The 12,880-nt window shown below is 36.2% G+C and overlaps 1 protein-coding gene across 1 annotated transcript in view; it reads left to right on the top strand.

Moving 5' to 3' along the window:
* LOC110931403 overlaps positions 1-12,474 on the top strand; it is an 87,387-nt gene extending 74,913 nt beyond the window's left edge. Inside the window, exons 4-6 of the mRNA XM_035988060.1 lie at positions 11,204-11,695; positions 11,903-12,093; positions 12,330-12,474. Of these exons, the coding sequence (XP_035843953.1) occupies positions 11,204-11,695; positions 11,903-12,093; positions 12,330-12,474 (828 nt within the window). The remainder of the gene's footprint in view (positions 1-11,203; positions 11,696-11,902; positions 12,094-12,329) is intronic.
* The last annotated feature ends 406 nt before the right edge of the window (positions 12,475-12,880 follow it).

Below are 12,880 nucleotides of genomic sequence, written 5' to 3'. Positions count from 1 at the left end.
CGTGTTTATGTGTTGACCTAATCAAAGTTATCACAAGGTTGTTCGACCAAATCTTTCCCCTACACATTATAAAATAAACTGTGCAGACTGTGCAAGGAATTACGTAATTATGGATGCATAAATAATTATGGAATTTAGTTCACGGAAACCACAACAAGTTTTGTCATGTATCAATCTAATCAAGAAACAAAAGTTAACTATATTCATTTCCATTTCTGATGAAGTACCCGCTGAGGAAAAATGAACTAGCTATTCATTTTTCACTTCTGAAAGAAATACCCACTGAGGGAAATGAATAATCTATTCGTGAACCGCGTTCATTTTCATTTCTGATAAAGTACCCACTGAGGAAAATAAACTATCCATTCATTCTCAGTTTTGAAGATATACCCACTGAGGAAAATGAATAAATTCATTCCATTTCCGACGAAGTACCCACTGAGGAAAATGAATTGATCATTCATTTTCACTTCTAAAGAAATACCCACTGAGGGAATAAATAATCCTTCATTAATTTTGTCATCTTCGTTTCTAATGAAGTACCCACTGAGGAACATGAACCATCCGTTCATTTTCACTTCTGAAGAAATATCCACTAGGAAAATAAATAAATCCATTCCACTTATGATGAAGTATCAACTGAGGAAAATGAATTATCCATTCATTTTCACTTCTAAAGAAAAATCCATTGGGAATGAATAATCCAATATCGATTCTTTCATTTCCACTTCTGACGAAGTACCTATTGAGGAAAATGAATTATCCATTCATTTTCGCTTCCGAAGAAACATCCACCAGGGAAATGAATATCCTTTTCAATTATCCTTCATTTCCACTTCTGAAGAAGTACCCATTGAGTAAAATGAATTATCCATTCATTTTCGCTTCCGAAGAAATATCCGTAAGGGATATGAATATCTTTTTCAATTATCTTTCATTTCCACTTCTAAAGAAGTACCCATTGAGGAAAATGAATCATCCATTCATTTTCGCTTCCGAAGAAATATCCATCAGGGAAATGAATATCTTTTTCAATTATCTTTCATTTCCACTTCTCCCTTGAGGAAAATGAATCATCCATTCATTTTCGTTTCCGAAGAACTATCCATCAGGGAAATTAATATCTTTTTCAATTATCCTTCATTTCCACTTCTGAAGAAGTACCCATTGAGGAAAATGAATTATCCATTCATTTTCGCTTCCGAAGAAATATCCATAAGGGAAATGAATATCTTTTTCAATTATCTTTCATTTCCATTTCTAAAGAAGTACCCATTGAGGAAAATGAATCATCCATTCATTTTCGCTTCCGAAGAAATATCCATCAGGGAAATGAATATCTTTCTCAATTACCCTTCGTTTCTACTTCCGATAAAAGTATCCATTGGAGAAAATGAATCATCCATTCATTTTCGCTTCTAAAAGAATATCCACTGGAGAAATTGTCACACGCCGACCACGTAAAACAACAAAACGTGGCGGAAACGTCGGGGAGTGTTGTAACAGAATCATTGTTTCACAACCATGGATTAAACAAATTTCGTTTTATTGAATTAAATGAGTTACAATGTCTTAACAATAAAGAAACATAACAAAAATTAACTAGTCTTGCATCTTTTAATGTCACTAAGGCCTCGTCCAATCCTAGGGGAGCATGCATCAATATCATCATCAAATATCATCAACTATCGTACCTGAAACACATGTGAAAATACATCAGCATAAAAATGCCGGCGAGTACATAGGTTTTGTGAAAATAGGATTCATGACTTAGGTTTACGAAAATGTTTAATGAAAACTTGTCATGAATCCAGTTTAAGTGTATGCTTTTATAAAATGTTTGAAAATCGATGATAGATATGTATAGTTAAAAAGAATGATGTAAGGTTAAATGAATAACCAAGTAAAAATGAGTTTGTATAAAACAAACTGTTTTGTAAAACAATGTCTTGTGAAAAATATGTTATTTGTGTAAAAATGTATAAATCCAAATGAATGATTTAAATAACGCTACGCCATGTAATATAATACAAGCACTTATATATAGGAAGTACCAGCGGCGTATCAACCATGCTTGTATCACATTACACACGTCTCGTTACTCAAATCACTTACCCACATAAACTACCAATGTAAATTGCCCATGTCTAAACCATTGTCAAATGTTAATCAAGTAATGTGTAAACATAATGTCATGTATGGCAAGTGAAATATGTAACAACCAAACCATAGGTAAGAATGCACAAACAATGTACTAAGTATGCGACGGATGGACATACATAGCATGATACCAAGCATAAAATGTCTTGTAAAACGATGTACTAAGTATGCACACAATGGGCATACATAGCATGTGATGTAAAATGTACTAAGTATGATGAACATACATAGCATGAAATGTTATGTAAAATGATGTACTAAGTATGCACACAATGGACATACATAGCAAAAACATAATGAAATCATGTACTAATAATGTACTAATGAACATAGCAAGTATACGATGTGAAAACACGAAAAACATGAAAGTAACAAGTAGGCACATGTGTTTCACCCCAAAATGTTTGGAAAACAGTAAAAGAGGGGACTATGTACTCACTTGAGGGTGCTTAGAAGTCTTGAACAACAACCAAGCAAAGCTAGAGGGATCACGGAAATCAAACGGCACCCTATATAGATAACTACATAAATAACCGGACCTAAATCGGGAGATTGGATAGTATGAGGTTTCGTAAAGCAAATGAGTATGGGAACTCACATGATATGATTTAACAAAGCCTACATACTAAAATGAAACCTAACCTAAGTGCTTTTGACCCGTTACGACCCGTTTATGTAGCTTATGCCACTTTACGACGGAATACGCATAAACGCGAAAAACGATCCAAATTGCGCGACGAATGGATTTTTCTTATGACAAACACTAAAATAAAATATTTTAATGCTTAGATAAATTTTTGGAAGTCCGAAAGTATTCAGAACGTAAAATATGCGCCAAAATGCAAACCTATGCACTTTTTGACGCTTTTAGTCCCTGAATGAGTATAAAGTTTATTTTTGCGCACCAAACACCTCAAAGCCTATTTCTAAGCTATGTAAAGGATATTTAGGGCATATTTAACTTATGATCAAGTTCCGGAAGGTCTGTTACAGTACAAATTGACATACTTTCGCAGTTTGTCGAATTTAGTCCCTGTAAGCGAATAAACTTGATTTCGGCATACCAAACCATCCAAAACTTATTTCTAAGTTATGTAAGGGTTATTTAAGGTATGTTAAGCCTATTTCACTATTCTGAAGTGTTTGTTGCATTGAACTGGTTATATTTACGCATCAGATCGCGTATAACCTTCCAGAAAGCGATTTAAGGCCCGAAATCGAACAAGAATCAATATGTGCAAACGATACACATATTTATACAAATCCCAAGTATGAAATACAATATTTCATTGGTTTGGTATTTGTTTGATGGTTGAAGTGACACAGGTATCACAGTCTCCCCTACTTCAGGAAATTTCGTCCCGAAATTTATTTAGAGGAAACTGTGAGGGCTTGAGACATGAAGTTGAAAAGATCAAACGAGTAATCCTGTGGTGATTTAACTAGACTTCAATAGAGTCCCTTTAACTGGGTCACCAAAGGATCTTTTAACTAGATTAACAAATAATCTCTTGAACTAGACCACCCGAGGGCCTCTTTAACTATATCAACACATGATATATTTAACTAGATTGTCGAACCAATCTCTTTAACTAGATCAACAAATGATCTCTTTAACTAAACCACCAGAGGGCTTTTTTAACTATATCAACGCATGATATCTTTAACTAGATTGCCGAACCAATCTCTTTAACTAGATCAACGAATGATCTCTTTAACTAGACCACCAGAGGGCCTCTTTAACTATATCAACGCATGATATCTTTAACTAGATTGCCGAACCAATCTCTTTAACTAGATCAACGAATGATCTCTTTAACTAGACCACCAGAGGGCCTCTTTAACTATATCAACGCATGATATCTTTAACTAGATTGCCGAACCAATCTCTTTAACTAGATCAACGAATGATCTCTTTAACTAAACTACCCAAGAGGAATCTTTAATTACATCAGTACATGATGTCTTTAAATATTGGAATAGTACTTTATAATCCAAGGGTTTTAACTATAACGTTGAAGCCCATTAAGGATTGAGGTAGTACCTTTTGATATCCTACTATGAATCCCTTATACGAAGATATGGAAGATTCTACGAGGATTTGGATAACAAAATTTGGATCACACCAAGAACATAAAGGGAGAACATAAGCACATAATCACAAAATTGTTAAGTTTAACTTTTAATTTGTTATCTTTGGACGCGGATACTTAAAGTACACCAGGAATCCAATTCGTGGATTTCATTTGGCACTTTAATCATTTTCAAGAATCTATCTATAGAGATAGAATGATCTACCAAAGATTCGATTTCGTTTTCAAGAAAACGCAATATTCGAATTAAGGTACGAAAATTTTAGGATATACGGAAATACCCTTCGGTACCCTATTAAGAATTTATAGTGGTATTTTGGGTATCCGTACAGAGTTGTAACTTGCGCCTTGTACTTCATTTCCTTGGGAGAAACGAGTACTTAGAGTTTTCGTGGGAAAACGCAAGAGATTATAAAATAGAAAGATTTTGGGGGTAGTATGTTCTTCAAGGAATACGGCTCCTTGATTGTCGGTATTTGTAGGGGATACGTTGTTTATACATGCCATCACATTTGTACATTGCAATGTAAAATAAAAAGATTTATTTATAAACAACAACAATTGTTTCATGGACCTTGACAATAAAAGAAAATAACACATAATGCTTGATTATTTCTATATAATATTGTCTTCTAGTCGGTCTGATGCTCATCCTTGCGCTGGATTCGCATTAGCAATCTTTGGGCAATTTCTTCGGAAATGGCCCATTTCGCCACAGTTGAAGCAAGAACCTGAGGGAAAACGAGCTTGAGCAGGATTTACTTGAGGTTGGTTTGGACCACCTTATCTTGGGGTAAATCGACAAACATTTGCCAGGTGACCGAGTCACCCACATGATGCACACAAACGACACTGTAGGTGAGCTAAGTGGTGTGCATTACATTTGTTGCATATCGGTGCAGTACCGGCATAAGGTTTCCTCGCAGGAGGTGGAGCTAGTTGGTTAAGGGTATTTTGGTTGGGTTGTGCAGCAATTGCACAATTTTGCGAAGCCTTACACTTCTTAGAGGGTTCGGTTTTGCTTTCCTTGGTTTCCTCCTGAATATTAGCTGCTTGTTTCTTGTCACCTTTCCGGAAAAGTTTGCGCTTTCTGATCTGAGATTCGGTTAGGGTAGCAGATAATTCAATGGCCTGTCTAACTGTGGTAGGATTACTACCAGTAACAATGTCCTGAACTGGGTCAGGGAGACCATCAATGTATTTCTCGATCGCCTTATCCAAAGGCGTAACCATGGAAGGACACAACAGGCTCAGCTCCTCATAACGATCCGTGTAGGCTCGATGCTCACCGCTATCTTGCTTAAGATCGTCGAATTCCCTTTCCAAGGCCCTGATCTCGTGAAGAGGACAGAATTCCTTCATCATCAGAGCTCGAAGCTCTTCCCACGTTTGAGCCAGTGCCACATCGGCACCCCTATCTCTCATTACACCATTCCACCATGTCAAAGCCCGCTTTTCAAAGACACTAGATGCGAAATCTACCTTTCGCTCGTTTGGGCATTGAACATGTCTGAAGGTGCTCTCTAGACTCTCGAACCATTGCAGAAGTGTAGTCGCTCCTTGAGACCCAGAAAACTTTGATGGCTTAGCTGAGTTGAACGTCTTGAAGTTGCAGGGGGCATTATTGTTGTTGAGAGCTTGGTTGCATTGAGCAACGATGTTCGGGATTGCAGCAGTCATTTGCTGTGTAATAATAGCTGCCAGTTCTTCATTAGGAATCTGATTGTCGCGTCGTGGCGGCATTCTAAAAGGGAAACAAGAGAGAGAAACAAGTGAAATGGCATTGGGTAAGAATAGGAAATTACCGACCAAAAGCATGGGTGATGGTCATTTGTTTGAACCACGAAGCAAACAAACGACACACAAAGGCTGAATCAAAGTAAATAGGTCCCCATAATGTATCGCGAAGACATGCTCGCCTATAAGTGGACACTCACCGCAAGAGTTCCCAGGTAAGAGTGACTGGTCCGATACTACGGATTTGTACGAACAGTCTAGCCTTAGACAGAAAACTCAGGGTACAGGCACCCACTCTTCCAGTTTGCACGTGTTCACATTATTTAGACCCAAACTTTGACGGAATTTTGAAAACTTAAAGGGTTCGAAACCTTATAACAAAGGGTTCAAAACCTAGTAATCAATCATCCTAGAACAGATGATTAGTTTTCAAGGCAGATTTAAATTTATGTTCTCGTTGTGGTTGTCACTTAAGGATAAGTGACGGTATTGTTTTATGACTAAACGCAAGTAAATTCGCGTTAGGGTCCTAGGAAGGTTATAGTCTAGGTCAAAGCATTACTAATAACCTAATTCCCTATAACCCTCGAGCTCTGATACCAACTTTTCTGTCACACCCCGACCACGTAAAACAACAAAACGTGGCGGAAACGTCGGGGAGTGTTGTAACAGAATCATTGTTTCACAACCATGGATTAAACAAATTTCGTTTTATTGAATTAAATGAGTTACAATGTCTTAACAATAAAGAAACATAACAAAAATTAACTAGTCTTGCATCTTTTAATGTCACTAAGGCCTCATCCAATCCTATGTGAGCATGCATCAATATCATCATCAAATATTATCAACTATCGTACCTGAAACACATGTGAAAATACATCAGCATAAAAATGCCGGCGAGTACATAGGTTTTGTGAAAATAGGATTCATGACTTTGGTTTACGAAAATGTTTAATGAAAACTTGTCATGAATCCAGTTTAAGTGTTTGCTTTTATAAAATGTTTGAAAATCGATGATAGATATGTATAGTTAAAAAGAATGATGTAAGGTTAAATGAATAACCAAGTAAAAATGAGTTTGTATAAAACAAACTGTTTTGTAAAACAATGTCTTGTGAAAATATGTTATTTGTGTAAAAATGTATAAATCCAAATGAATGATTTAAATAACGCTACGCCATGTAATATAATACAAGCACTTATATATAGGAAGTACCAGCGGCGTATCCACCATGCTTGTATCACATTACATACGTCTCGTTACTCAAATCACTTACCCACATAAACTACCAATGTAAATTGCCCATGTCTAAACCATTGTCAAATGTTAATCAAGTAATGTGTAAACATAATGTCATGTATGGCAAGTGAAATATGTAACAACCAAACCATAGGTAAGAATGCACAAACAATGTACTAAGTATGCGACGGATGGACATACATAGCATGATACCAAGCATAAAATGTCTTGTAAAACGATGTACTAAGTATGCACACAATGGGTATACATAGCATGTGATGTAAAATGTACTAAGTATGATGAACATACATAGCATGAAATGTTATGTAAAACGATGTACTAAGTATGCACACAATGGACATACATAGCAAAAACATAATGAAATCATGTACTAATAATGTACTAATGAACATAGCAAGTATACGATGTGAAAACACGAAAAACATGAAAGTAACAAGTAGGCACATGTGTTTCACCCCAAAATGTTTGGAAAACAGTCAAAGAGGGGACTATGTACTCACTTGAGGGTGCTTAGAAGTCTTGAACAACAACCAAGCAAAGCTAGAGGGATCACGGAAATCAAACGGCACCCTATATAGATAACTACATAAATAACCGGACCTAAATCGGGAGATTGGATAGTATGAGGTTTCGTAAACCAAATGAGTATGGGAACTCACATGATATGGTTTAACAAAGCCTACATACTAAAATGAAACCTAACCTAAGTGCTTTTGACCCGTTACGACCCGTTTATGTAGCTTATGCCACTTTAACGCGTCGTTCGCGTAAAACGCGTTCGGACCGCCTAACTAGTCCTATGACAAGTAGAATATGCCTTAACATGTCTAATATAGTTTCCTAATCAGTTTAGATGTCAAAATTTAGGTCACATATGCTTAAAATGAATTTATGCGTAAAAAGGGTATTTTGGTAATTTACCTAAGGCATATAAACTACCTATCATACAACTACTTAAACGACGGGACCATAAGGTATAACCTCGGAAGGTTATTCCCTATACAACTATGGTCACCTAATGTGTTTGGTCGGACCCTAATGGTCGACCAAATGGGTCGGGTTCGAAAGTATAAGCGATTGTTTAGATCGCTTACCTTTACGACCCTAGACAATCATAAATCTAAAAGCGACGAGCTAAACATGCTAGAACATGTTTAGTAAAGTTAGAAAACAGGTTTGGTATTAAAACAAATGGCTTTAATACTCTAGAGTAGTTTGGTTACAAAATACGTGAGAAAACGCATTTTGGCCGAAACTACGACTCGTCACTGAGCCTAGAGAACGTGGAAATCAGTAGGTATAGTCACTAGGGACTATAACCATCGTGATTACGCTCACGTTATGAAGTTCAAACGAACTTCGCATTGACCATAAACTGGTCAATGCAGAAAGTCAAACGCAGTTTGACTTTAACGCTAAAACGAATGAAAAACGCGAAAGAATACTTACAGAAGGTCCCCGCAAGCTCTTGATCCGATTTACTCTCAGGTATGAAGCATAAACTTCAACGTAGAGAGCCAAAATCAGATCAAGTTTGAGTTGGAGGAATGAATGAGGGTGGGTATTTATAGGAATTCAAGAGCCGTTAACATCGTTTCTCGAAGATTGAGCTTCGATCTAAGCCGTACAAGTGGGCACATGGTATTTGGATACCATGGGCACTTAAAAACCATCAAAAATAGCCCATAGATTGATGAAAAACCATTAGCAAAGGTCTGGAATAGCTGGAACAAGCTGGAAACCAATTCTGCTGATCTGGGACATGCTTACGGACCGTAAGCAAAGGTCCATACGGACCGTAAGGACCTTGCAGGTCAGCAACTTTCAAAATTGGCAGTTTTGGTCCCTGCAGCCCCAAAACTTGGTATTTGATGCATTTTTGACACGTTTAAGCCCCGACCCCATTTCAAAGCTCTAAAATGAAGTTAAAGTATAGGGAACTTAAAATGTGCTCAAAAATATCTTGGATGTCGGTTCGTTTGGTCGTACGGTTGCGTTGTTCGGTTAATTACGACGGAATGCGCATAAACGCGAAAAACGATCCAAATTTCGCGACGAATGGATTTTTCTTATGCCAAACACTAAAATAAAATATTTTAATACTTAGATAAATTTTTGGAAGTCCTGAAGTATTCAGAACGTAAAATATGCGTGAAAATGCAAACTTATGCACTTTTTGACGCTTTTAGTCCCTGAATGAGTATAAAGTTTATTTTTGCGCACCAAACACCTCAAAGCCTATTTCTAAGCTATGTAAAGGATATTTAGGGCATATTTAACTTATGATCAAGTTCCGGAAGGTCTGTTACAGTACAAATTGACATACTTTCGCAGTTTGTCGAATTTAGTCCCTGTAAGCGAATAAACTTGATTTCGGCAAACCAAACCATCCAAAACTTATTTCTAAGTTATGTAAGGGTTATTTAAGGTATGTTAAGCCTATTTCACTATTCCGAAGTGTTTGTTGCACTGAACTGGTTATATTTACGCATCAGATCGCGTATAACCTTCCAGAAAGCGATTTAAGGCCCGAAATCGAACAAGAATCAATATGTGCAAACGATACACATATTTATACAAATCCCAAGTATGAAATACAATATTTCATTGGTTTGGTATTTGTTTGATGGTTGAAGTGACACAGGTGTCACAGAAATAAAATACAAATCCTTACAAGATCTTTCTGTTTAATAGTTAGATTCTTAAAGGATACTCTCGACACTATTGTTTAATTTGGTCTTATCATTTAATCAAATCTCTCGTTCCCACTTCCTATTTTATCTAAGGAAACACCCTTTTAGGGAATGATAAGGTTATGCCTTACGTGGAGATCTTTGATGGGTTACTCTATGCAAATAGACAAAGACTCTAGATTCCGCGCAAGACAATTGTTTAACACAATTATTTAGACAGGCTCCTACAAATAAATTTCGGGAAGAAATTTCCTAAAGTAGGGGAGACTGTAACATCTGTGCCTCTTTGACCATCATACAAATACAAAACCAATGAAATCTTGTATTTCATACTTGGGATTTGTATAAATACGTGTATCTTTTGTACATATCAATTCTTGTTCAATTTCGAGCTTTAAATCGCTTTCTGGAAAGTTATACACGAACTGATGCGTAAACGTAATCAGTTTGTTGGTGCATATTTGTGACAACAGCTTAGATTTGGTCTTTTGCAAATTGATAAGAGATAAGGATAAAATCTTCTGAAATTTTGAAAAGATTTGGTTCTTGCAAATTTGCTGATTTCGGATAAATACTCTGACAGACCAGCGATTTTGTGACCTAGCAACTCGGTGACCGGCGAAATTAAAATCCAAAGGCAACTTTGGTAACCGTGTAATTGTCCTTAGCGACATTATTATGGTGATCGGCAAAATTAACAGTCGTCGTAATAGCGAAGTTGACCAGACCAGCGAAATTAATCTGATCAGCATAATTAACCAGTGAAATTAAGTGTTCAGCGTAATTGTGCAACGAATTTAATAAGCCAGCATAATTATAATTACTCTACCAGCATACTTTTAATTACTCTATCAGAATATTTAACTTGGTTAACCAGCATAATTAGCGTGACCCATCGAAATTAACTTGGTTTGCCAGCAAAATTAGCTAGAGGAATTAAGATCTAGCATAATTAAAAGGTGGAGTATTTATTTTTGTAGAGGAATTAGATACGTATAGAGTATTTAACGTTTTTGAAAATAGAAAGTGATTCGTAGCTCATCTCGACAAACCGTTTGCACGGTTGGACTTGGTTGATTTTTAGGACAAAAAAAAAGAAAAAGAAGACTCTGGAAAATCCCGAATTTGGTTTTTGACATTATATATCATTGGATACGTAATTTTGAGACGATTCTAACGGTGTAATTTGGTAAAAACAGTTTTCGGAAAAATATTGTACGGTTTTATCAGTACGGTTACGGTAAAACGTGTTAAAGATGGTTAAAATGGACAATGTTAGTAAGACAGTTAAAAATTGGCCAAAGTTGATAAACGTCAAAGAATATGTTGACTGGAAAGACAAGTTTGAGGTAGTTGTGAAAAGTGAGGATGCAAGGATGTGGACTTGTATGATTGATGGATATGTTGCTCCTACACGTTGTATTGAAGGAAGAGTGAAAGTGATTTCTTATGAGATGATGGATGAATCTGAGAAACTTATGGTTGATGCTGAGAAGAGAGCTTTAGCAGTGATCAAGAAGTCCTTGCCTGAGGGAATTAAACATGCCTTCAAGATAAATGGGACTTCTAGAGAGGTGTGGGAAGCTTTAGAAAAACGTTATCAGAGTTCATCAAGACAGAGTTTAGGAGGTCGTGCTTTAGATGAAGAAGCAGATGTTGTGAAAGAAGAGAAGAAGGATACAAAAGTTTCAAAGAGCTTGAATGGTGTGAATGAACTTACAACAGAGGTGACGGTAACATCAGAACCTGTAAGTCATACATGTCATAATTGCACTGAACTTCAAGGTAAAGTTAACAGACTATCGGAGCAGAACAAAATTCTGTTAGCTGAATTGGAAAAATTAAAAGAGTCAAATCTTCTTTTGATTAAAAGAGAGTCAAATTGCTTAAATGAACTCAAATCAAATGAACAAGAAATCGACAGTTTAACAAGCAAAGTCAATGAACTGTTACAGGTCATTGATTTAGCTCATGAAACTGTAAAGGATAAAACTAATGAATTTTCTGATAAGTGCAGGGAATTGGTCGTTGCACAAGACCAAATTGTTGAACTTAAAGGAAAGTTAGACAAATTTGGAAAATCTTCATTAGTTAGAACTCAAATTCAAGCAAGTTTGAAAAAGAGTACTGATAAAAAGGGTTTGGGGTTTGTTGGTGCATAATGTCTATCGCCTACGTCAACAGTTTAGGTCTTGTCGGTAGCTTGTAATAGGGTCAAAAGTGTCAAAATATAAAGTTATGCGTGTATGTAAGTCATTTCACACGAAATGGGTGTTTGGCCATTTCGTACGAAACAAGCAAAGTCAATGAACTGTTACAGGTCATTGATTTAGCTCATGAAACTGTAAAGGATAAAACTAATGAATTTTCTGATAAGTGCAGGGAATTGGTCGTTGCACAAGACCAAATTGTTGAACTTAAAGGAAAGTTAGACAAATTTGGAAAATCTTCATTAGTTAGAACTCAAATTCAAGCAAGTTTGAAAAAGAGTACTGATAAAAAGGGTTTGGGGTTTGTTGGTGCATAATGTCTATCGCCTACGTCAACAGTTTAGGTCTTGTCGGTAGCTTGTAATAGGGTCAAAAGTGTCAAAATATAAAGTTATGCGTGTATGTAAGTCATTTCACACGAAATGGGTGTTTGGCCATTTCGTACGAAATGAAGCTTGGCCATTATATATCATTGGATACGTAATTTTGAGACGATTCTAACGGTGTAATTTGGTAAAAACAGTTTTCGGAAAAATATTGTACGGTTTTATCAGTACGGTTACGGTAAAACGTGTTAAAGATGGTTAAAATGGACAATGTTAGTAAGACAGTTAAAAATTGGCCAAAGTTGATAAACGTCAAAGAATATGTTGACTGGAAAGACAAGTTTGAGGTAGTTGTGAAAAGTGAGGATGCAAGGATGTGGACTTGTATGATTGATGG

This window comes from Helianthus annuus, chromosome 3 (genome assembly GCF_002127325.2).
Source record: "Helianthus annuus cultivar XRQ/B chromosome 3, HanXRQr2.0-SUNRISE, whole genome shotgun sequence".
Lineage (NCBI taxonomy): Eukaryota > Viridiplantae > Streptophyta > Magnoliopsida > Asterales > Asteraceae > Helianthus > Helianthus annuus.
This window is presented reverse-complemented; position numbering and strand designations above follow the sequence as displayed.